Source organism: Amblyraja radiata, chromosome 7 (genome assembly GCF_010909765.2).
Source record: "Amblyraja radiata isolate CabotCenter1 chromosome 7, sAmbRad1.1.pri, whole genome shotgun sequence".
Taxonomy (NCBI): Eukaryota; Metazoa; Chordata; class Chondrichthyes; order Rajiformes; family Rajidae; genus Amblyraja; species Amblyraja radiata.
In genome coordinates, this window is record NC_045962.1 from 41799806 (window position 1) to 41825763 (window position 25958).

The following is a 25958-nucleotide window of genomic DNA, read 5'->3' on the forward strand; positions in this document are numbered from 1 at the left end:
GCTAACTGGTCTACAATTCCCTGTTTTCCCTCTCCCGCCTTTCTTAAAAAGTGGGATAACATTAGCTACCCTCCAATCCACAGGAACTGATCCTGAATCTATAGAACATTGGAAAATGATCATCAATGCCTCCATGATTTCTGGAGCCACTTCCTTAAGTACTCTGTGATGCAGACCATCAAGCCCTAGGGATTTGTCAGCCTTCCGTCCCATCAGTCTACCCAACACCATTTCCTGCCTAATGTGAATTTCATTCAGTTCCTCCGTCACCCAAGGTCCTCTGGCCACTAGTACATCAGGTAGATTGTTTGTGTCTTCCTTAGTGAAGACAGGTGTAAAGTACCTGTTCAACTCATCTGCCATTTCCTTGTTCCCCATAATAAATTCACCTGTTTCAGTCTTCAAGGGTCCAACTTTGGTCTTAACTAACCTTTGCCTCTTCACATACCTAAAGAGATGATGCAAGAAGTGTTGTTGATTTTCTGTAAATGGTTTTACAAAATGTTTTAATAAAGTAACACAGAATAGGCTTGTCACTGAAATTGAAGTTCACAAGAATGCAGGTTGACTGATTAAATAGTCAAGTAGATGGCTAATTAAATTTAATGTAGCATATTACATTATGATGTACAAGGAAGCTTGGAAAGAAGTATGCATATTTAGGAAATGGTTCTATTTTAAAGAGGATGCAGATCTGGAGAAATGGGGGTTCACATCAACAAATCTTATGGTAGCAGGACAGATTGTTGAATATTTTGAATTTTATAAATAGGTGCATAAAATACAAAAATAAATCTTAGTTTATTATTTTCAGGCGTACCGAGGTACGGTGAAAGGCTTTTTGTTCCAAATGTCTTCAAGGAGATAGATGGGAGGTCAGGAATGCTATCGGGTTGGTGATAGGATGATTCTGTTGCCTGATAACAGCTGGAATGAAACTATTCCTGAATGTGGAGGTATACTTTTTAAAGCTTTGATACTTCTTGCCTGATGGGAGAGGGGAGAAGAGGGAGTGACTGCGGTGAGACTTGTTCTTGATTATGCAGCATGAATGATAAATGGAGTCAATGGAAGTGAGGTTGGTTTGCGTGATGGTCTGGACTACGTCCTCTACTCTGCAATTTCTTGTGGTCTTGAAATAAGCTATTCCAAAACCATGTCGTGATGCATCTTGATAAAATGCTTTCTACGACACATCTGTTGATGTTTTGCTGACATTGAGGGTAAAGTTCTTGTCTTGGCACCAGGTTATGTGGTTCACAATCTCCTTTCTGTACACCATCTCGTCATTATTTGATAATCCAGCCCATTACGGTGATATCATCTTCAAATTTGTAAATTGAGTTGGGTTGGTAATTGGCTGTGCAGTCCTGGGTGTATAAGGAGTTATAAAATGGGGCTGAGAACGCATCCTTGTCGGGCACCAATGTTGATGATTATCATGGAGGATGATTTATCAACTATCCTCGCTGATTGTGATTTGTTGGTCAGGATGTTGAGGATCCAGTTGAAGAGGTGAGTGCTGACTACAATTCACACAAGTTTCGAGATGATCTAGCATGCCCAAACCCTTAATAATCTTATATGTTTCAATAAGATCCCCTCTCCTGCAAAATTCCAGAGTATACAAGCCCAGCCGCTCCATGAAGGCCACTTAATTAGTTCTACCTTTCTGCATTGCGAATTACCATACAGCCATACGGAAAAAAAAAGCAACAACACACAACTACATAAAAGTCAACGTAAATATCCACCACTGTGGAATCCCCACATTCCTATATTCTCCCGTGTTTGGGACAGTCGAACCATCCGTCGGGGCGATCGAAGCTCCCGCAGCCGGTGGTCGAAGTCCCCGCGTCGGGGCGATCGAAACTCCCGCTTTGGGGCGATCGAAACTCCCGCGGCTTGGATTTCCCGAGGTTGGTCTCTGAACAGAGACCGCGGGCTCCGTGATGTTAAGCCCGCAAGCTCCCACGGTTGGAGGTCCAAGGTCGACCCCTGGCGAGTTCTGCGAGAGTGTCCGCAGTCAACCGCGGTGGAGCTCTCAAAATCGGTCTCCAGCAAAGGGCACCAACTCCTCGATGTGGACGGAGATATCCCCGTACGGATCCCCCCCTGCCCCCCCCCCCTCCCCATAAAACAAGCTAAAGAACACTAAAAACATACATTTAACACATACAATTAAAACACATAGAAGGAAAGGGCAGCCAGATTGTTGGCGAGGCACTCATGGAGGAGGGTTCATCCATTGAGGCAACATGGATAGAGGTCAAAAATTAGAGTGCAATCACTTTCATGGGATTGTGCTAAAGACACCCCAAAAGCTATTGGGAGATAAAGGAACAAATATGTAGACAGATTATGGAAAGATGCAAAATCATCTTTGTCATAGTGGATGACTTTAACTTCTGACATAGGCTTAGATGGGGCAGAATTTGAGGGTTTCCTGACGAAGTATGCAGATAGTCCAACTTGATGATGGACCACACTGGACCTGGAATTGGGAGTTGAGCCCAGCTAGGTGACTGGAAGATCCTTTTGGAGATAGTAATCTTAACTTCAAAATCTGAAGGGATCATTCTGAGCATTGGGAAAAGGTATGGAATTGGAGTTAGAATGATCGCAATGTTGGAAGAGGAAGGAAGGAAGAGGAAGGAGCTAGGAAGAGCAAATTAGGAGTAATTGTTATTGGGTAAGTCCGCAGTTGACGTGGAAGACATTTGAAGGCCAGTTGTACTAAGTTCAGAACTGGCAGGTTCCAATAAGAAGGAAGGATAGGCTTGGCAAGGGACCTTTGATGACCAATGAGGTTGTAAATTTGATCGGAAATAAAAAAGGAAGCCTCTAAGCTTTAGAAAAATGAAATCAGCCTTTGAGGAATATAAAGCAATTAGGAGAGAATGAGTTGTCAATGCACAAAGTTAGAGCAAAGTAAGTTATGAAGAGAGGCATAAGGAGGCTTCAAAATAATTTAATAGATCAAGCAAAGATCTGGCAAATGGAGCACAATGTGGGGAAATGTTTGTCAATTTGGTCAGGAAATATTTAACAAAATAATGAGACTTAAAGCTCTGAGATGCAGAGGGTTCTGGTGTCATAATTTACAGGTGCAGCAAGTAATTTGGAAAGCTAAGTGGAGTGTTGCTGTTTCTTTACATAGGAATTTAACCCAAACAATAGGGAGGTTTTGCTTCAGCTATATATCTGTATATAACTAAACGTCTTCGTCGTGTGTGCGTGTGCGCGCCAATCTGGTTAATTCCTATCTTCCAAACGCTACGCCACAGCCTTCCCATTTTCACACATCCTACTCACATTTTTCTCCTCGTGGCGATAAACATCTTCCCGTCGCATTTCCACCTATGTTTCCAAAGTTATTAATCGCTGAAATTTTAAAAACAGCCAAAACCGCCTTCTCAGACAGCTTCCAGCATACTCACAGCGATGTCACAATGCCTCTCACAATGCACCAATCACAATGGGCTCTCAAGCTGGCTGCCAACTGCCACAATGACATCACAATGGGACGTTGCCAATGGTACCGCCCCCCCCCCCTCCCGCCCCCACATCCCCCATCCCCAGCCCTCTTCCCCCACCCTGGGGTGAAAGCCGATGCCGCCCCCCCCTCCCCCTGACGCGTTTGGGGACGGGTCCCAACGGGTCCCACTTGATCTTGAAAATGACTATTTCTCTCCAGTCACTGGTTCACAGTTACCTCCCGTGGCATCAAGCAGGGCCTTGTCTCACATCAACTTGTGCTTAGCAAACTTCGAAGATTGTGCATTTGGTTCAAACTGACTTCTGCTGAGCCTACACTTTAGGTACCCACTATCAATCAAAGATCTAATAATTAGTAAGCAAAAATACTGAAGGAAAGGACATCCAGATTGTTGGCGAGGCACTCATGGAGGAGGGTTCATCCATTGAGGCAACATGGATAGAGGTCAAAAATTAGAGTGCAATCACTTTCATGGGATTGTGCTAAAGACACCCCAAAAGCTATTGGGAGATAAAGGAACAAATATGTAGACAGATTATGGAAAGATGCAAAATCATCTTTGTCATAGTGGATGACTTTAACTTCTGACATAAGCTTAATTAGGAGAGAAACAAGCAGGTGATTAGATGGGTGAAAAGGGGCCCAGAAATATATTTGGCGAGTCAGATTAAAGAAAATCCCAAGGCTTTTTATATGTACATTAAAAACAAGACGGTAACCAGGGAGAAGGTGAGACTGATTAAGGTTCAAGGACTCAAAGGATGTTGGCAAGATACCAAGAGAATACTTTGCATTCATATTCACAAAGGAGGGACATGCAGGATAGCGAGATCAGTATGGAGAATACTAATATGCAAGGGCAGTGTGAGATCAAGAAAGTGATGGTTCTGGGACACTTGAAAAGTATCAAGGTGGATAAAGGTGGATCCATCCCAAGTTGTTGAGAGAGGCGTGAGGAGATTGTATGGACTTTAGCATAGATTTTTGCATCTTCTCTAGCCACAGGCAGGGTCCCGGAGGACTGGAGAGTAGGTAATGTTGTTCCTTTGTTTAAGAAGGGAAGTAGAGAATATCCAGGAAATTATCAGCTGGTGAGCCTCACATCAGTGGTAGGATTGGAAAGGATTCTTCAGTATAGGATTTACCCCCTCCTGGAAAAGAATGGGCTAACGGTGACTTTGTCCTATGGATTCGGAACTGGTTTACTCTTCAAAGACAGAGGGTTGTGGTGGAAGGGCAGTTCTGGCTTGCCCAGAATGGGTCGAATGGGCATGTATTCACTGGAATTTAAAATGGGATCTTATAGAAACATATCAAATTCTTAAGTGATTGGACAGGCTAGATGCAGGAAAAATGTTCCTCATGTTGGGGGAGTCCAGAACCAGGGGTCACATTTTATGAATAAGGGGTAGGCCATTTAGGACTGAGATAAGGAAAAACTTTTTCACCCAGAGAGTTGTGAATCTGTGGAATTATCTGCCACATAAGGCAGTGGAGGCAAATTCACTGGATGTTTTCAAGTGAGAGTTAGATTTGGCTCTGGGCTAATGGGAGCAAGAGATATGGGGGAAACGCAGGAACTGGGTACTGATTTTGGTTGATCAGCCATGATCATATTGAATGGCGGTGCTGGCTCGAAGGGGGGGGGAGGGGGGGGGAGAGGGGGGGGAGGGGGGGGGGAGGGAGGAGGGAGGGGGGGAGGGAGGGGGAGGGAGGGAGGGGGACTAGAAGGGGGGGTAGAGGGGAAGAGAAGGGGGGGGAGGAGGGGGGAAGAGAGGTGGGGGGGAGAGAGGAGGGATGGGAGAGGAAGGGGGGGGGAGGGGAGGGAAAGGGGGTGAGAAGGGGGAAAGGGGATGGGGGAAGAAGGGGGGTGAAGAGGGGGGGAGAAGGCAGAGGAGGGGAGAAGGGGGGAGAAGGAATGGAGACACTTTTAAGAAGCCAGACAACTTTTAATAAACCAGAGATACACAGCTGTGAAGTTTGACGGGCATTTAACATTACCGGTCGGTTATCCTTGGTTCTGAAAACTCGTGCTTATGTTTTTTTCCCAATGAGCCAATGAAAATGCCCGGTCAGCAAAGGCGATTAACTAAAACTATCCACCACTACATGGCGACCCCACTACAACTGCACCTACGACTACAGGATTATCGATTTTCTCCATGACGACCAATTTTTTCAACATGTTCAAATATTTGTGGGGACTATACTGAGGCAGCGATTAGTTCCCAGAATGTGGGAACTCCTCGCGACCATGAAGGAGACTCACCAGAGACCACCAGCGAACATGTGGCAACCATGTGGCGATCATGAGGCGAGCGCAGAGTCTCCTGCACTCGCCTAAAAAGTTGCCTAAGTGGGACAGGCCCTTAAGTTGAAGTTATGTGGTTGATGGGAAGTCCCTAAATAGCATTGATCCAAGTCCATAGCTCCCTGAAAGTGGCAACACGAGTAGATTCAGTGTTGAAGAAAGTGTATGGTACGCTTGCTCTCATTATTCATCCCATTGAATGTAAGGGTCTGAAAACCATGATGCAATTTTATAAGAATACTAGACTAAGTGGGAACCGTTGGGTCCTAGCATCACACAGGATGGCTGGTCACCCAACGCAATATTCCATCTCTCCACCAATTCCAATATTGCTGGCCAGTGGGGGAGGGGGCTTTCTGTAGCGCTAGTATGGATGTTGTGGGCCGAAGGGACTGGTTTCCAGAGGGCTAGTATGGATATTGTGGGCCGAATGGATTATTGGGCTGGCAGCTCAGTCACTGAGGCCTGGCAGTACAGTCACTCAGACCTGGCAGGCTGGCAACTGAGAAACTGGCAGAAATTCTGCTCGAAACAGGTGACTCTGTGAGAGAGACGAGGGGGGAGAGGGTAGACTGAATGGACACGGAGACACACACACACACACACACACACACACACACACACACACACACACACACACACACACACACACACACACACACACACACACACACACACACACACGCCAAGTAACTTCAGAGCATGGTAAGCATACTGAATCCTGTTACTAACCATATACTCTATGTAAGAAGTTTGAAAATAAGAACACAGGTGTGTCTAAACCGAATGATTCAAACGTTTAAAGCCATTTTTATTCTGAAACACTCCTCTACAGCTGCTGCTACAGCAAAAATGTGCTTTAAATAACTTTCAACAAACACACTCACCATATACATGGCAGAAGGCTCTCTTGAATTACTCAAACGGTTCAGGGTGGCGTCTCCACTGCGTCTTCCGCACTCAGCACCACCTCTCCACTAAGCGGAAATGACGCACTCAGCGCCATCTCTCCACTAAGCGGAAGTCACGGAATGTGCGGCAATTTTGCATTAAACACAGTCCTGATCTAATAAAACGTTTACTCACGGTTTTTCCTTCCAAAAACTGTTGCACACTTTTCAATAAGGCACAGTTAAAAGGCACATTTTCAAAACAAACCTGTTGCATTTGGCAAGGCAACTTTAATTAAGCAAGGCAACTTTAATTAAGCAAGGCAACTTTAATTAAGCAAGGCAACTTTAATTAAGCAAGGCAACTTTAGCATTCTGAAACCAACTTTTCAATTAGGCAAGGCAACTTTAGCATTCTCAAACCAAAACACACTTTTAGCAAGCATTTTCAAACCACATTAAGGGCACTCACAGAGACGTGACCCTCTCGCTCCTCTATCTTGCAGAGACTGACTGAGGCACTCAACACTTCCAGGTCTTATAGTCCCTCCGGAAGGGGCGTGGCCTTCAGGAGAGAGAACCTCAACCTTTTTTAAACACTAACAACTCTTTTATTTCCTCGTCCTGCGCAGCGGAGGGGGACTCTGAGTAAGATGGCCAAAAATCACAGCCGTAAGTGGCAGCGTTTTTTCTAAAATCAATATACAGAACAACAGGAAGTGGTCAAGATCAGACTTTTAGTAATATAGATGTTTAGTATGCATTTGGAGTATTGCATGCAATTCTGGCCAGCATGAAGGATGTGGAGGCTTTGGAGAGGGTGCAGAAGAATTTTGTCTTGATTTGGGGGGCATTTGCTACAAGATGAAGTTGAACAAACTAGGATTGATTTCTCTGGAACACCGGAGTTTGAGGGGATACTTGAGAAGTATATGAAATCATGAGAAGCATAGATAGTAGAGACAGTCAAAACCTTTCTACTATAGTGGAAGGGTCAAGACTGGAGAGCAGTTTCAAGTTGAGAGGTCGAAGTCCAAAGGAGATGTGCAAGCAAGTGATTTTTTACACAAGATTGTTGCCTGGAATGGCCTGCCAGAGGTAGTGGTGGCAGATACAAAGGGAGCGTAATGTTCTACATTAATTCACTTGCACTAAGTTTGTACCTGGAAGGTCAAAGAATGATCCGATCGAGTCTTTCGTATAATAAACAAAAAATATTCTGTGATGCTATTCAAACCAAGTGACATGAACTTGAAATTATACTTTGGCTAATCGAGGGAGCATCAGGAACCAGATTATTACCACATCTGTAGTACTTTCTTCAAACAAATGCAGTTGACGGAATCAAAAGAAAATTTCAAAACTGAGATTTATATATTTTTATGTGTTTAGGATATTTGGGGTATTGAATTATGGCAAGTTAATGGAGATATGATCCAGATTGGCTTTGATCCAGTTGAATGATTGAAAAGGCTTGAGGGAGTGAATGTTTCTCTCCTATTCCTACAGGTATATTTTCCAGTAGATATAGTTACAGGGTTAAAACAAATCTTTTTTGATCAGAGGCTTTGCTACTAGATAACTAATCTTCCAGTTTGATGGGTTTGTAAAAAACATCAATTTTTAATCTTCTGCTCCTCTTGTTACTTGTTGAAATCACTCTTTCTAAAATTTAGGGAGTTAGTTCAGCCTTATTGCAATGCCTTGGAATATGAAAGGTCTCTAATCATTTCTTGATATAAGGAATCTAAATATTAGTTTATTACAAAATCTGGAATTTTATATTGATACAACATATCAAGGAGTCTTTCCAGGTGAGGCAGAGGTTCACCTGCACCTCCTCCAACCTCATCCACTGCATCTACTGTTCCAGGTGTCAATTTCTCTACATCGGCAAGACCGATGTAGAGAAATCGGCAGGCTTGGTGATCGTTTCACCCACTACACCCGCTCAGTTCGCACTAATAATAATAATAATAATAAATTTTATTTATGGGCGCCTTTCAAGAGTCTCAAGGACACCTTACAAAAATTGAGCATGTAGAGGAAAAACATGTAAGGGGAATGAAATAAATAGTAGAGACATGACTAGTACACAAAATAAAGACAGAATTCAATACAAAGCACAGTATGAGGCAATTAATGCACAGATGAAAAGGGACGGGGACGTGGGGCTAAGGATAGGCAGAGGTGAAGAGATGGGTCTTGAGGCGGGACTGGAAGATGGTGAGGGACACGGAATTGCGGATCAGTTGGGGGAGGGAGTTCTAGAGCCTGGGAGCTGCCCTGGAGAAGGCTCTGTCCCCAAAACTGCGGAGGTTGGACTTGTGGATGGAGAGGAGACCGGCTGATGTAGATCTGAGGGACCGTGAGGGTTGGTAGGGGGAGAGGAGGTCAATGAGATATGAGGGGGCCAGATGGTGGAGGGCTTTGTAGGTGAGGACCAGGATTTTGTAGGTGATCCGGTGGGAGATGGGAAGCCAGTGAAGTTGTTTGAGGACTGGAGTGATGTGATGCCAGGATTTGGTATGGGTGATGAGTCGGGCGGCTGCGTTCTGGACCAGTTGGAGTCGGTTGATGTAGGTGGAGCTGATGCCAAGGAGAAGTGAGTTGCAATAGTCCAGTCGGGAGGAGATGAAGGCATGGATGAATCTCAGCAGCGGGCGGTGTGAGAGGGGGTCTGAGTTTGGCGATGTTGCGGAGATGAAAGAAGGAGGTTTTAATGACATGGCGGATGTGAGGCTCAAGGGAGAGGGTGGAATCAAAGATCACGCCAAGGTTACGGGCCTGGGGAGATGGGGAGACAGTGGTGCCGTCGATGGTGAGAGTGGGGTTATTGATTTTGCTGAGTGTGGCTTTGGAGCCTATGAGGAGGAATTCTGTCTTATCGCTGTTTAGTTTGAGGAAATTATGTTGCATCCAGGTTTTTATAGCTGACAAACAGGAGTTGATATGGGAGAGGGGGGGGGTTGTGGGGGAATTTGGTGCCAAGGTAAATCTGGGTGTCATCAGCGTAACAGTGGAAGTCCAGATTGAAGTGGCGGAGTATCTGACCAAGGGGGAGGATGTAGATGATGAAGAGGAGGGGGCCGAGTATGGAGCCTTGGGGAACGCCTTGAGTGACTGCGGCTGTAGCAGAGGTGTGGTTGTGGAGAGAGATGAAGTGGGATCTGTTGGAAAGGTAGGAACGGAGCCAGCTGAGTGCAGAACCTTCAATGCCGAGGTCTTTGAGTCTGGTGAGCAGGATGTTATGGTTCACTGTATCGAAGGCTGCGCTCAGGTCGAGGAGGATGAGGATGTTGAGGGAACCAGTGTCAGCAGAGGTGAGGAGGCTGATCTCCCGGTGGCTAAGCACTTCAACTCACCCTCCCATTCCAAACCTGACCTTTCTCTCCTGGGCCTCCTCCATTGCCAGAGTGACGCCCAATTGGAGGAACGGCACCTCATATTTCGCTTAGGTAGTTTACACCCCAGCGGTATGAACATTGACATCGCTAATTTCAGATAGTCCTTGCTTTCTCCCTTCCCAGCTATCCCGCAAGCCTACTGTCTATGCCTCTTCCTTTCTTCCCCCCCCCCCTGACATCAGTCTGAAGAAAGGTCTCAACCCAGAAGTTTCACCTATTCCTTCTCTCCAAAGATGCTGACTCATCTGCTGAGTTTCTCCAGCAGTTTTGTCTACCTTAGATTTTTTTCAGCATCTGCAGTTCTTTCTTAAACATTTTGTCTATTCCACTGCGAAATCTCCTCAAGGTATGTCTACTTTGAAGAAGTTCTCCTCTCTCCGAGGACAGTTTAGCAACCTCCTCTCTCACTGCCCCCCTCTATGATTCCTCCTTCCCTCCGACTGCGCCTCCATCTTGCACCTCGTGGATTCCAGCTCCGGTTCCAGACCTCCCAGTTCGGACCCAACCCGCACTACAGGTTCCGACAGTCTATCTGCCGCTTTTCACAGCAGTTCTCCTTCCGTGCCCTGCGTTCTATACTGGCTGCGATGCACCTCATATTTGACTTAGGTAATTTATACCCCAGTGGTTTAAACATTGACTTCTCTAATTTCAGATAGCCCTTGCTTTCTCCCTCCTTCCCTGCCCCCTTCCCAGCTCTCCCACAAGCCTACTGTCTCCGCCTCTTCCTTTCATTTTCCTGCCCCACCCCGACATCAGTCTGAAGAAGGGTCTCGACCCGAAACGTCATCTATTCCTCCTCTCCATTGATGCTGCCTCGCCCGCTGAGTTTCTCCAGCATTTTTGTCTACCTTAAATATTAGTGCAGTTATATTTACTTGGATTAAATGTAATCTTGCATTCTGCTCATGAAGATTTAGAAACAAGATCACCTGCAATCCTCAAATCGCTTGTAAAGATTAGGATGACAAAGCACACACCTTCTTCATTGCCATTATAATACATATCTAATAGTGAATAAAATCAGTGTGCAAGGAACACAAAATACTATTGTGAATATGATATGATAATCCAAACAAAAACTAACTCTAAATATATTTTGGGTGACAGTATAATTCAGAATGTCTTGACTTGGAACATAAGTAGTCTGAAGAAACGTCAGCCTTTCCTTCTCTCCAGAGATGCTGCCTGTCCCACTGAGTTACTCCAGCATTTTGTGCATTTAAATAGGAGGGCAGGCTATGTTAATCAAATAAAACTTATAAATGTTCCTTGTCCTACCAGCCTTGTTGACAACCCGTTTCACACATTTAACCATTCTTTCATTGAAATAATTTCCAAATGTGAACTTTTGTTCACCAGGCCAAAATAATAATTTTTCCTGTACAGGAAAGAGGATTCCTTCGGCTTTACATAGAAACATAGAAATTAGGTGCAGGAGTAGGCCATATGGCCCTTCAAGCCTGCACCGCCATTCAATATGATCATGGCTGATCATCCAACTCAGTATCCTGTACCTGCCTTCTCTCCATACGAAATAAATGCTTCTCCAAACTGCAAAAATGTTTGCTGTATGTTTGATTTGGTCTTTGCAGAGGCAAAAGCAAATTTTAATTATGTAATTTGGAATTTAATGTTATCCCCTTTGCTATACACCTGACTCTGTTTGGATTTAAGCAGCTTGGGAGCTTTGTTCTGATGGTTTTCACAATGTAGATCATTATTACCCCCTAACTCTCTTTCCTTGCACAATATTCCCAAGCACTTTCCCATTTATTGTATAATTTATACTGACTTTTTATCTATATTATCTAATTTTATTTATTTATGGCCTTTCTCCATTCATTATTTAGGGTCACGATAAGATTTAATTACATTTATTTGTGTTATTTTCTGGTGGAAGGTATGTATCATTGGCATGGGTAACATTTCATGTTCATCTTCCATTTGAACATAGAACAGAATAGTATAGGAACAGACCCTTTGACCTGTAATGTCTGACGAACATGATGCCAAATTAAAATAATCCCTTCTACCTGTGCATGGTTTAAATTCCTCCATTTCTGTATATGCCTATTTAAAAGCCTCTTGAACATCACTATCGTAGCTGCTTCCTGGCAGCTCGTTCCAGCCACTTACCACACTCAGTGAAAATAAACTTGCCCTGCACATCTCCTTTAAAATTTGCCCACTCTCACTTAAAGTGGTGCTCTTTATTTGTAATTTCCACCTTCGGAAAAACATTCTGATTATCCTATCTATGCTTCTTGTAATTTTATAAACTTCTATGAGGTCTCTCCTCAGCCTCAAAAGTTTCAAAGGTCTTTTATTGTCACGTGTACCAATTAAGGTACAGTGATATTCGTATTACCACACAGCCATACAAAAAAAAGCAACAAGACACACAACTGCATAAATGTTAACATAAACATCCACCACAGCGGATTCCTCACTATAATGGAAGGCAATAAAGTCTAATCTTCCCTCATTTTTCTCCCACGGTCGGGGCAGTCGAACCATATGTTGGGACAATCGAAGCCCCCGTATCGGGGCGGTCGAAGCTCCTGCAGCTTAGAGCTCCAAAAGCCGGTCTCCCACCAGGGACTGCGAACTTCACGATGTTAAAGTCCGCAGGCTCCCGTGGTTGGAGCTCAGAGGTCGATCCATGGCAAAGGAATCACCTGCTCCACGACGGTAAGTCCTGCAGGCTCCCGTGGTTGGAGCTCCCAAATCGATCTCCAGCACAGGCCGCCAGCTCCTCGATTTTAGCCCACAGTGCAGATGGAGATACGAAATGGAAAGAAAATCGCATCTCAGTCGAGGTAAGAGATTTTCAAAAATTTCCCCCCTCCCACACACACACACACACACACATAAAACAAAGTAAAAAATATTAAAAACATACATTTAACACATACTAAAAAAACAACAGAGAAGGAAGGGACAGACAGACTGTTGGCGAGGTAACCTTTGCTGGCGCCACCCTGAGTGCCCTCCATAATGTTTGGGACAAAGACCCATCATTTATTTATTTGCCTCTGTATTCCACAATTTGAGATTTGTAATGGGAAAAATCACGTGGTTAAAGTGCACATTGTCAGATTTTAATAAAGGCCATTTTTATACATTTTGGTTTTGCCATGTAGAAATCACAGCAGTGTTTATACATAGTCCCCCCCCCCCAATTTCAGGGCACCATAATGTTTGGGACACAGCAATGTCATGTAAATTCAAGTAGTCATGTTTAGTATTTTGTTGCATATCCTTTGCATGCAATGACTGCTTGAAGTCTGCGATTCAAGGACATCACCAGTTGCTGGGTGTCTTCTCAGGTGATGTTCTACCAGGCCTGTATGGCCAGGTCAGTCTCATAATGGCTCCTTTGACTTTCTTGGCTTATGCTTGTTTTGGGGGCTAGTCCCCTTCAGTTTTCTCTTCAGCATATAAAAGGCATGCTCAATTGGGTTCAGATCGGGTGATTGACTTGGCCATTCAAGAATTTACCATGTTTTAGCTTTGAAAAACTCATTTGTTGCTTTAGCAGTATGTTTGGGATCATTAAAGGTACACAAAATTGCTGGGGAAACTCAGCGGGTGCAGCAGCATCTATGGAGCGAAGGAAATAGGCGACGTTTCGGGCCGAAACCCTTCTTCAGACAGTGAGAAGGGTTTCGGCCCGAAACGTCGCCTATTTCCTTCGCTCCATAGATGCTGCTGCACCCGCTGAGTTTCCCCAGCAATTTTGTGTAACTTCGATATTCCAGCATCTGCAGTTCCCTTTTGAACATAACTGTTTGGGATCATTGTCTTGCTGTAGAATGAACCGCCGGCCAACGTGTTTTGAGGCATTTGTTTGAACTTGAGCAGATAGGATGTGTCTATACACTTCAGAATTCATTATGCTACTACCATAGAAACATAGAAACATAGAAATTAGGTGCAGGAGTAGGCCATTCGGCCCTTCGAGCCTGCACTGCCATTCAATATGATCATGGCTGATCATCCAACTCAGTATCCCGTACCTGCCTTCTCTCCATACCCTCTGATCCCCTTAGCCACAAGGGCCACATCTAACTCCCTCTTAAATATAGCCAATGAACTGGCCTCGACTACCCTCTGTGGCGGTGAGTTCCAGAGATTCACCACTCTCTGTGTGAAAAAAGTTCTTCTCATCTCGGTTTTAAAGGATTTCCCCATTATCCTTAAGCTGTGACCCCTTGTCCTGGACTTCCCCAACATCGGGAGCAATCTTCCTGCATCTAGCCTGTCCAACCCCTTAAGAATTTTATAAGTTTCTATAAGATCCCCTCTCAATCTCCTAAATTCTAGAGAGTATAAACCAAGTCTATCCAGTCTTTCTTCATAAGACAGTCCTGACATCCCAGGAATCAGTCTGGTGAACCTTCTCTGCACTCCCTCTAGGGCAATAATGTCCTTCCTCAGATTTGGAGACCAAAACTGTACGCAATACTCCAGGTGTGGTCTCACCAAGACCCTGTATAACTGCAGTAGAACCTCCCTGCTCCTATACTCAAATCCTTTTGCTATGAAAGCTAACATACCATTCGCTTTCTTCACTGCCTGCTGCACCTGCATGCCTACTTTCAATGACTGGTGTACCATGACACCCAGGTCTCGCTGCATCTCCCCTTTTCCTAGTCGGCCACCATTTAGATAATAGTCTGCTTTCCTGTTTTTGCCACCAAAATGGATAACCTCACATTTATCCACATTATACTGCATCTGCCAAACATTTGCCCACTCACCCAGCATATCCAAGTCACCTTGCAGTCTCCTAGCATCCTCCTCACAGCTAACACTGCCCCCCAGCTTAGTGTCATCCGCAAACTTGGAGATATTGCCTTCAATTCCCTCATCCAGATCATTAATATATATTGTAAATAGCTGGGGTCCCAGCACTGAGCCTTGCGGTACCCCACTAGTCACTGCCTGCCATTGTGAAAAGGACCCGTTTACTCCTACTCTTTGCTTCTTGTTTGCCAGCCAGTTCTCTATCCACATCAATACTGAACCCCCAATGCCGTGTGCTTTAAGTTTGTATACTAATCTCTTATGTGGGACCTTGTCGAAAGCCTTCTGGAAGTCCAGATACACCACATCCACTGGTTCTCCCCTATCCACGCTACTAGTTATATCCTCGAAAAATTCTATAAGATTCGTCAGACATGATTTACCTTTTGTAAATCCATGCTGACTTTGTCCAATGATTTCACCACTTTCCAAATGTGCTGCTATCCCATCTTTAATAACTGACTCTAGTAGTTTCCCCACTACCGATGTTAGACTAACTGGTCTGTAATTCCCCGTTTTCTCTCTCCCTCCCTTCTTAAAAAGTGGGGTTACGTTTGCTACCCGCCAATCCTCAGGAACTACTCCAGAATCTAAAGAGTTTTGAAAGATTATTACTAATGTATCCACTATTTCTGGAGCTAATTCCTTAAGTACTCTGGGATGCAGCCTATCTGGCCCTGGGGATTTATCGGCCTTTAATCCATTCAATTTACCCAACACCACTTCCCGGCTAACCTGGATTTCACTCAATTCCTCCAACTCCTTTGACCCGCGGTCCCCTGCTATTTCCGGCAGATTATTTATGTCTTCCTTAGTGAAGACGGAACCAAAGTAGTTATTCAATTGGTCCGCCATATCCTTGTTCCCCATGATCAACTCACCTGTTTCTGACTGCAAGGGACCTACATTTGTTTTAACTAATCTCTTTCTTTTCACATATCTATGAAAACTTTTGCAGTCAGTTTTTATGTTCCCTGCCAGTTTTCTTTCATAATCTATTTTTCCTTTCCTAATTAAGCCCTTTGTCCTCCTCTGCTGGTCTCTGAATTTCTCCCAGTCCTCCGGTATGCTGCTTTTTCTGGCTAATTTGTACGCATCATCCTTCGCTTTGATACTATCCCTGATTTCCCTTGTTATCCACGGATGTACTACCTTCCCTGATTTATTCTTTTGCCAAACTGGGATGAACAATTTTTGTAGTTCATCCATGCAGTCTTTAAATGTCTTCCATTGCATATCCACCGTCAACCCTTTTAGAATTAATTGCCAGTCAATCTTGGCCATTTCACGTCTCATACCCTCAAAGTTACCTTTCTTTAAGTTCAGAACCATTGTTTCTGAATTAACAATGTCACTCTCCATCCTAATGAAGAACTCAACCATATTATGGTCACTCTTGCCCAAGGGGGCACGTACAACAAGACTGCTAACTAACCCTTCCTCATTACTCTATACCCAGTCTAAAATAGCCCTCTCTCTCGTTGGTTCCTCTACATGTTGATTTAGATAACTATCCCGCATACATTCCAAGAAATCCTCTTCCTCAGCACCCCTGCCAATTTGATTCACCCAATCTATATGTAGATTGAAGTCACCCATTATAACGGTTTTGCCTTTGTCGCACGCATTTCTAATTTCCTGTTTGATACCATCTCCAACTTCACTACTACTGTTAGGTGGCCTGTACACAACACCCACCAGCGTTTTCTGCCCCTTAGTGTTTCGCAGCTCTACCCATACCGATTCCACATCCTCCAAACTAATGTCCTTCCTTTCCATTGCGTTAATCTCCTTTCTAATCAGCAACGCTACCCCACCTCCTTTTCCTTTCTCTCTATCCCTCCTGAATATTGAATATCCCTGGATGTTCAGCTCCCAGCCTTGGTCACCCTGGAGCCATGTCTCCGTGATCCCAACTATATCATAGTCATTAATAGCTATCTGCACATTCAACTCATCCACCTTATTACGAATGCTCCTTGCATTGAGACACAAAGCCTTCAGGCTTGTTTTTACAACACTCTTACCCCTTATACAATTATGTTGAAAAGTGGCCCTTTTTGATTTTTGCCCTGGTTTTGTCTGCCTGCCATCAGCAGTTGTATCATCAATGAAGATAAGTGAAGTCAGTACCTTCAGCAGCCATACATGCCCAGGCCATAACCCCCCCACCACCGTGTTTCGCAGATGTGGTAGTATGCTTTGGATCTTTGGCAGTTCCTTCTCTCCTCCATACTTTGCTCTTGCCATTACTCTGATATATTAATCTTCATCCCCACTGTCCACAAAACCTTTTTCCAGAACTGTGCTTTCTCTTTTAAGTACTTCTTGGCAAACTGTAACCTGGCCATCCTATTTTTACCGGCTAACCAGTGGTTTGCAACTTGCAGTGTAGCCTCTGTATTTCTGTTCGTGAAGTCTTCTGCGGACAGTGGTCATTGACAAATCCACACCTGACTCCTGAAGAGTGTTTCTGATCTGTCGGACAGGTGTTTGGGGATGTTTCTTTATTATTGAGAGAATTCTTCTGTCATCAGCTGTGGAGGTCTTCCTTGGCCTGCCAGTCCCTTTGCGATTAGTAAGCTTACCAGTGCTAACTTTCTTCTTAATGATGTCCCAAACAGTTGATTTTGGTAAGCCTAAGGTTTGGCTGATGTCTGTAACAATTTTATTCTTGTTTCTCAGTTTCATAATGGCTCCTTTGACTTTCATTGGCACAACTTTGGTCCTCATGTTGATAAACAGCAATAAATGTTTCCAAAGGCGATGGAAAGACTGGAGGAAAGACTAGGTGCTGAGAGCTCTCTTATCCCTGCATTAAGGAGGCAATTAAACACACCTGAGCAATTATAAACGCCTGTGAAGCCATGTGTCTCAAACATAATGGTGCCCTGAAATGGGGGGGACTATGTTTAAACACAGCTGTAATTTCTTTATGGCGAAACCAAAATGTATAAAAATGGCCTTTAATAAAATCTGACAATGTGCTCTTTAATCACATGTGATTTTTTTCTATTACAAGTCTCAAATTGTGGAGTACAGAGGCAAATAAATAAATGATGGGACTGTCCCAAACATTATGGAGGGCATTGTATACTAGACCAAAACAATCCAAGTTGTCTGTGGAATTCTCTGTCTCAGAGGGCGGTGGAGGCAGGTTCTCTGGATGCTTTCAAGAGAGAGCTAGATAGGGCTCTTAAAAATAGCGGAGTCAGTGGGATATGGGGAGAAGGCAGGAACGGGGTACTGATTAGGGATGATCAGCCATGATCACATTGAATGGCGGTGCTGGCTCGAAGGGCCGAATGGCCTACTCCTGCACCTATTGTCTATTGTCTATTTATCCAACCTCCTTATTACAGATTAAGCTGACTATCAGACCTCTAGAATAAACGTTATCAGGATGAGATGCTCATTTAACGTGAGGTTTTGCAATTTCAAATGTATCGTATCAATAAATAATTTTCAGCATATATTCAACTTTAAACAGTGATTTCATTTTTAATTTCCATAGTTGAAAATTAATTGTACAGTTCTTCAACGATTTCTGTATCTTTTTTACACCACTATTGGAATGTTATTTTTGTTGAGTGAGCCATCCTTTTTCTGCATTTTTAATAAATTGATCTCGATATGTTATAAAAATGCTTTCATGTTTCAATTCATGATTACAGTTGTGTTTTTCTCATTTTGCATTGATGCTCTCATCAGATTTTTGACATTACTGTGTCTATTTTTATAGATTTATCTATCTATTCTGCAGTTTGACTGAATATTTCAAAACTATGTCCAACCCAGAGCTGCCAAGTAGCACGGATTATCCGTAGTTTGTACGGAAATGCGATTAGAATACAGATTTACGATTTTGTGTTGTTAAATATGGATTTTAAATGGAGTTCAGTTCAGTCTGAAGAAGGGTCTCGACCAGAAACGTCACCCATTCCTTCTTTCCAGAGTCTCTGCCTGTCCCGCTCCAGGTTTAAACAGAGCGCTGTCAGTTTAACGCATGGGAATTTAAACGAAGATCTATCGGCTACAACACTATGGGTTCTAAAAATAGCGCTACCAGCTGGAGCGCTATGGGCTTTGCACATAGCGCTATGGGTCACAGACTGTTCAGGAAAACTCTCGTAGAGTTCTCTTTCTCAGTGGTAGTTGAGCCTTTGATTATTTTTCAAGCAGTGTAGAATTCTGGATAAGCATATTTCTGATACTAACTTCCCCTTTGTTGCCATTTTGATTATATTCAAATTCATTATCTCTTCCAGCATCAAATTCGGTAGTAATTAAACTATATAACAAACAATGTTTCCCCACCTACTGTCTTACCTACCTGATTCTTCCTCCTTTTATCCATTCAATCTTTTATTAACATTCAATGATAATTTTATATTCAACCAGTTTTTATTTCTCATATTCTTATTTCTAATGACTAAACCAATTTAATTTATTTAAACACAATTCGGATTATCCTTTAATGTAGGTAGTTCTGCTTTAACAAGATAATTGTATTCCTAAGAAAGCTTGTGTTGCAGAAAGTCGAGCCATGAATAGCATCTTTGGGGGGGAAGGGTGTTTTGGGCTAGACAAATTCAGAGTCTAAAATAAATAAATAAATTTCCTGCAGGATTTTCAGAAATTAAGGTCTTTTCTATAGCACTAAGTTTATTTTTGCTACTGTAAGCTAGAAGCGCTAAAAACAAGGATACATTGTTTAATAAAATGTGATTGCATGAGTGTCAATAGAAGTGATTGTCAATTTTGTTGGCTACCCATGGTTAATGTAGCAGCTGTTTTTCAGCGATAATAGAGTCTGATTACTCAGACGTTACAAGGAAACAAGTTTTTTGTCCCCAGTACTGTTTCAATCTAAGACAGATTTTTTTTTTCTGTGTGTGTCGATTTCCAAAACTTTTTAAGGGATTTAGCTCCCAATCAAAATTGCATTATAACCAATTTGACACATGGAATGCAAATAATGTTCCTTAATTCATCATTTGCAGTATATCCAATTTCTGTTATAGAAATGCATGTTATAATAGAACTAGCTGAATCCCTACTCCCACATCACTAATTGTTCTCAACCTACTGTTACTTTTCATTTCCGTGAAGCTCGTGCTAAAACATTACTTTTTTTTCTTATTTTAGCGTTAATTAATGAAATGTCAACCATATACTTTATATTCTGTCATAACAGGTATGAAATGCTGCAAAGAGGCTCATTGAAATGGCAGGATGTCGGATTTGTTCCTGATGTGTACACTCACAACCAATTGCTAGAGAACGAATTAAAAAATTTGAAGAAGGATCTAGAGAACTGCAGGAAAGCAGCCAAGTATGTAGTAAATGCATTTACTGACCTAAAAAAGCAGAAATTATTTTATGAATACATTTTTGAGTGAAATCTTATTTATTAACCAATAATGAAAATACCTACTTTTGTATCTTACAGCACAGCTAGTGAAACATTAGTAAAACTTAGGAAAGAACGTGATTTCCATAGGCTGCACCATAAACGGGTGGCACAAGAAAAAAACAGACTCATTAACGATATTAAAAGGTAAGGAAATATACTAGTCTGAGATTTTAATGAGTCTTTGGAAATCAAAGCCATGTTTCGGTCATGTTAGCTAATTACAAAAATGTTAAATAAATGATTTCCTGAAAATGAGACGCCAGAATTTCAAATTCTGTTTGGAAAGTACAAATTATTTTAAAGGATCATACTCACTGATTTCACTGTTTTTATTGCTGAGTGATCTATTTAAAATAACTTTGTTTGCTATTAACTTCTGCTAACTTTTAGGTTTAGATTTATTATTGTCACTGTACTGAGGTGCAGTGAAAAGCTTTGTTTTGCATGTTATCCAATCAAATCAGATAATACTATACACAAATACAATCATGCAAACTCATGTACTAATGGTAGAACAAGGGAGAGATACAGAGTGCAGAATATGGTTCTCAACATTGTATTGCACTAATTCCAAAGACAAAGTTTGCAATGGCATAGAGATGAATCGGACATATAGCTACAGTAGAGTTGCTGCCTTACAGCGAATGTAATGCCAGAGACCCAGGTTCAATCCCGACTACGGGGTATGTCTGTACGGAGTTTGTACGTTCTCCTGTGACCAGCGTGGGTTTTTTCCGAGATCTTCGGTTTCCTCCCACACTCCAAAGACATACAGGGATGTAGGTTAATTGGCTTGGTAAATGTAAAAATTGTCCCTAGTGTATGTAGGATAGTGTTAATATGTGGGGATCGCTGGTTGGTGCGGACTTGGTGGGCTGAAGGGCCTGCTTCCGCGCTGTATTTCTAAACTAAACTAAGCTAATGATCTGATTCAGAAGCCTGGTGAGGGGACAAGAAGCTGTTTCAGAGTTTGGTGGTACATGCTTTCAAGCTTCTTATCTTCTGCTCGATGGCAGCAGGCAGAAGGAATAGCCAAGATTGTGAGTGCTGCTTTTCCAAAGCAGCATGGTGTAGATGGAGTCAGTTTTGGCGAGCCTGGTTTGTGTGCTCGAATGGGTAAAATCCACAACTCTCTGCAATTTCTTGCCTTCTTGGGCAGAGTTGTTCCCAAACCAAGCTTTGATGTATCCTGACAACATGCTTTCTATGTTACATCTGTAGAAGTTTGGAAGAGTCATTGGAGACATGCCGAATTTGCTCAAAAGGAAATAGAGGTTTTGGTAAGGCTACTTGGCTGTCGCTTCAGTGTGGTTGGTCCATGAGAGATTGTTGCTAATATTAACGCCAAGAAACCTGAAGTTCTTAACTATTCCTTTCAGCTCCTTCTACAACTTCTTCCAATTGTTCTTGGTTTTGAGATCTCCTGAAGAAAACACGCAAACCCTTTGCCAAGTGTTCCCACATCTATTGCTGTTTCAAAGATAACCTCTCATCACATGATCATCTCTTTATATATTCTTATATAATCCCTACCTCCCTGAAGCTTGGACCATCTTTTCTACCATTTAAGTGTTTTCATAAAAATACATCAAGAATATTTAAAGAAAATTTGAGGATGGACATTCTTGCTATAGAGGGAGTGCAGCGTAGGTTTACAAGGTTAATTCTTGGGATAGCGGGACTGTCATATGCTGAGAGAATGGAGCGGCTGTATACTCTGGAATTTAGAAGGATGAGAAGGGATCTTATTGAAACGTATAAGATTATTAAGGGTTTAGACACGCTAGAGGCAGGAAACATGTTCCCGATGTTGGTGGAGTCCAGAACCAGGGTCCACAATTTAAGAATAAGGAGTAAGCCATTTAGAACGGTGACGAGGAAACACTTTTTCACACAGAGAGTTGTGAGTCTATGGAATTCTCTGGCTCAGAGGGTGGTGGAGGCTGGTTCTCTGGATATTTTCAAGAGAGAGCTAGATAGGGCTCTTAAAGATAGTGGAGTCAGGGGATATGGGGAGAAGGCAGGAACGGGGTACTGATTGGGGATGATCAGCCATGATCACATTGAATGGCGGTGCTGGCTCGAAGGGCCGAATGGCCTACTGCACCTATTGTCTGTTGTCTATTGTCTAATTCATCCTAAAATTTAAAGACAACATATGTACAATTTCAATTAAAATGTTGATGTAATATTTTCTGAAAGGAAGTATAGCTAATACAGGTGATCATTGTGTCATTGGACATTGGGGTATTATTTTCTTAGAAAATGGGCCATATAAATTTTCGTAACTGAAAATTGCATCATATGTGCATGTATCAAGAAATATGTCGATAAAAACTTCATTCATGTTTTTTAACATCAATTCTGTGAGTGAAATTTATTTTGCATCTGAAGTTTTTAGACAGTTATTTGTGAATTGTGTAAGGGTGAAATTTTATTACTCAAAGGTTTCCTGTATTCCTATAATATTTTGATTAAGTAAAATTGGATTTCAACCTTGGTGAACGGTTATATAATAGTTAATATATCTTTACTTAGACTTAGTTCCTCCTACATGTTGAGTGCTTTCACCATTCTGTTCAGTCATGTGCCACGATTTCCACCCTCGATAGGTTAGACTTGCAGGGGACGAGTTCCATCTCTCATGCTGGTTTCTATTATAGTTTATGCTTGCTGTTTCCGTAGCAGGTTAGGGTTGTACGGGGTAGGGGTGCTACCCCTACGCCCAACCCTGTTAATATATCACATACCAGTAAATAATATATTGTTCTATCTGTGAAGCAATTCTACTGAGGAATTACATAAAATAAAATACTATATTTGTTTTAAGAATTAGGAAAATGTTTAATATTTCCAGCACAATGTATTTCACACAGTTGTGTTTTAGTCAAATGATTTAGCAAGTATCTTCAATCTATTAACAAGCATCATATTACACGACGAAGCATTATTTTAATAATTTGAGGCCCATTAATTGACAAGCGACAAAAAATATAGTGGGTGTAAAGGGATCTAGGGGTATTAGTACATGAATCACTAAAAGTCAGTATGCAGGTGCAGCAAGCAATCAGGAAGGCCAATGGAGTTTTGGCCTTTATTGCTAGGGGGATTGAGTATAAAAACACGGAGGTCTTGCTGCAGCTGTACACAGTATTAGTGAGACCACATTTGGAATACTGTGTACAGTTCTGGGGTCCATACTTAAGGAAGGATGTACTAGCCCTGGAGGCAGTGCAGCAAAGGTTTACAAGATTAATTCCTGCAATGAGGGGATTGACATATGAGGAAAGGTTAAGTAAGCTGGAGCTCTACTCTTTGGAGTTTAGGAGAATGAGAGGCGATCTCATTGAAACATATAAGATCGTGAGGGGCCTTGATCGGGTGGATGCACCGAGGATGTTCCCAATGATCGGGGAAACTAGAACTAGGGGACATAGTTGCAGAATAAGGGGGGGCTCTTTTAAAACTGAGATGAGGAAGAACTTCTTCACCAAGAGGGTGGTTAATTTATGGAATTCACTGCCCCAGGGAGCAGTGGAAGCAGAAACGTTAAGTATATTTAAGTCTAAAATAGATGGTTTTTTAGCTGCCGAGGGGATAAGGGGCTACGGGGAGAGGGCAGGGATATGGACCTAGGTATGGTTAGTATAGTAAGACCTGAGTGATCTCCTGGACAAGTGTCGATCGCCTGGATTGGGGTCGGAGAGGAATTTCCCGGATTTTTTTTCCCGAATTGGACCTGGGTTTTTATCCGGTTTTTTGCCTCCCCCAGGAGATCACGCGGTTCTTGGGGTGGAGAGGGGTGATAGCGGTATAAAGGGGAGGGTAGTGTCTTGTGTTCTGTGTCTTGTGTCTACTGTTTGTGGGTAAGTGTGTCTGTTTAGTGTTCAGCCATGAGCGAATGGCGGTGCGGGCTCGACGGACCTGGTGGTCTACTCTCGCACCTACTTTCTATGTTTCTATGTTTTTACACTAGTCCCAGCTACATTAGTCCCACCTGCCTGCATTTGGTCCATATCTCTCCAAACCTGTCCTATCCATGTACCTGTCTAACTGTATCTTAAACGTTGGGATAGTTCTAGCCTCAACTACCTCCTCTGGCAGCTTGATACATACACCCACCATCCTTTGTGTGAAAAAGTTACCCCTCAGATTCCTATTAAACCCTTTCCCTTTCACCCTAAACCTATGTCCTCTGGCCCTTGATTCACCTACTCTGAACAAGAGACTCTGTGCATTGACCCAATCTATTCCTCCCATGATCTTATACACCTCTATAAGATCACCCCTTATCCTCCTGCACTCCATGGAATAGAGTCCCAGCCTACTCAACCTCTCCCGATAGCTCAGACACTCTTGTCCTGGCAACATCCTCGTAAATTTTCTCTGTACCCTTTCCAGCTTGACAACGTCTAGACCTGATGGGTCGAATGCCCTAGTTTTATTCCTGGAACTTATGAATGTAAAAGATGATGCTCTGTTTTGGTGAAATGTCTTGTCATGAAATGTATTTGTGCTGCTTTGGAAAAATCAAAAAGGTCAGTTTATTGTCACATGTACCAATTAAGGTACAGTGAAATTTGAGTTGCCATACGGTCATACTAAGTGAAAAGCAACAAGACATACAACCACATAAAAGTTAACATAAATATCCATCACAGTGGATTCCACATTCCTCACTGTGATGATGGAAGGAAATAAAGTTCAATCTATTTCCTCTTTGTTATCGCGCGGTCATGGCAGTCAAACCATCCACAGTCGGGGCGATCAAAGCCCCCGCAGCCGACGATTGAAACCCGCGTTGGGGTGATCGAAACTCCTGCGTCGGGGCGGTTGAAACTCTCTCCATGGCATGGAGCTCCCAAGTCGGCCTCTTCTTACCAGAGACTGCGGGCTTCACGGTTGGAGCTTTGATCCCCGGCAAAGGGATCGTAAGCTCCGCGATGTTAAAGTCCCGCAGACTCGTGCGGCTTGGAATGCCGGGTTGGTCTCCTGGAAAGGGCACCAACTCCATGATGTTAGACCGCAGTGTGGATGGAGATACGGAAAATAATCACATCTCTGTCAAAGTCAGAGATTGGAAAAAAAATCTATGAAAAGTAATTGTTTATTCTTTGTTTTCTCCTAACTTTAAGTTTTTTTCTATTTCTTACCTTTTGAATTGAGTTCAAACAGAGACCTGAATTCCACGATGGCCACGTGGCATACAGGTATATGTGTTAGATGAGATTGGAGATGCCTTTATCTCAGAACAAAATCTGTTAATTTTAAATTGTAAAGTTGGGGAGAGAGGTTGGAACAATTGGGAATATTTTTTTAATTGTTTTTTTTATATAATGATCTATTTTTAAAGGGTCTGCCATAGGTAGTTAAAGAGTGATCTCACATCCCCCACCACCCGTAGAATTCTGGATTAGTGGAAGGAATGAATAGGACACTAAAGAGTGTGGAAGTTAGTTATGACCTACAGTCCCACAGCAATGAATTAATTACATACGCACAGCAATTAAGCACAACCTTGTCAGTCTTGCATTCACAGGGGTTGAAAACGCAGAAGCCACTGCCAGTTGAACACAGACACAGTCCATACTACTGGGATCGGACAAAATTGGGACTATGTTGG

The 25958-nt window shown here is 42.7% G+C and overlaps 1 protein-coding gene across 1 annotated transcript in view; it reads left to right on the plus strand.

Annotated features, from left to right (window-relative positions):
- The window catches only part of spag16 (sperm associated antigen 16), a 677853-nt gene that overhangs the window by 94173 nt on the left and 557722 nt on the right, over positions 1–25958 (plus strand). The window contains exons 6-7 of the mRNA XM_033024314.1: positions 20117–20254; positions 20372–20479. Of these exons, the coding sequence (XP_032880205.1) occupies positions 20117–20254; positions 20372–20479 (246 nt within the window). The remainder of the gene's footprint in view (positions 1–20116; positions 20255–20371; positions 20480–25958) is intronic.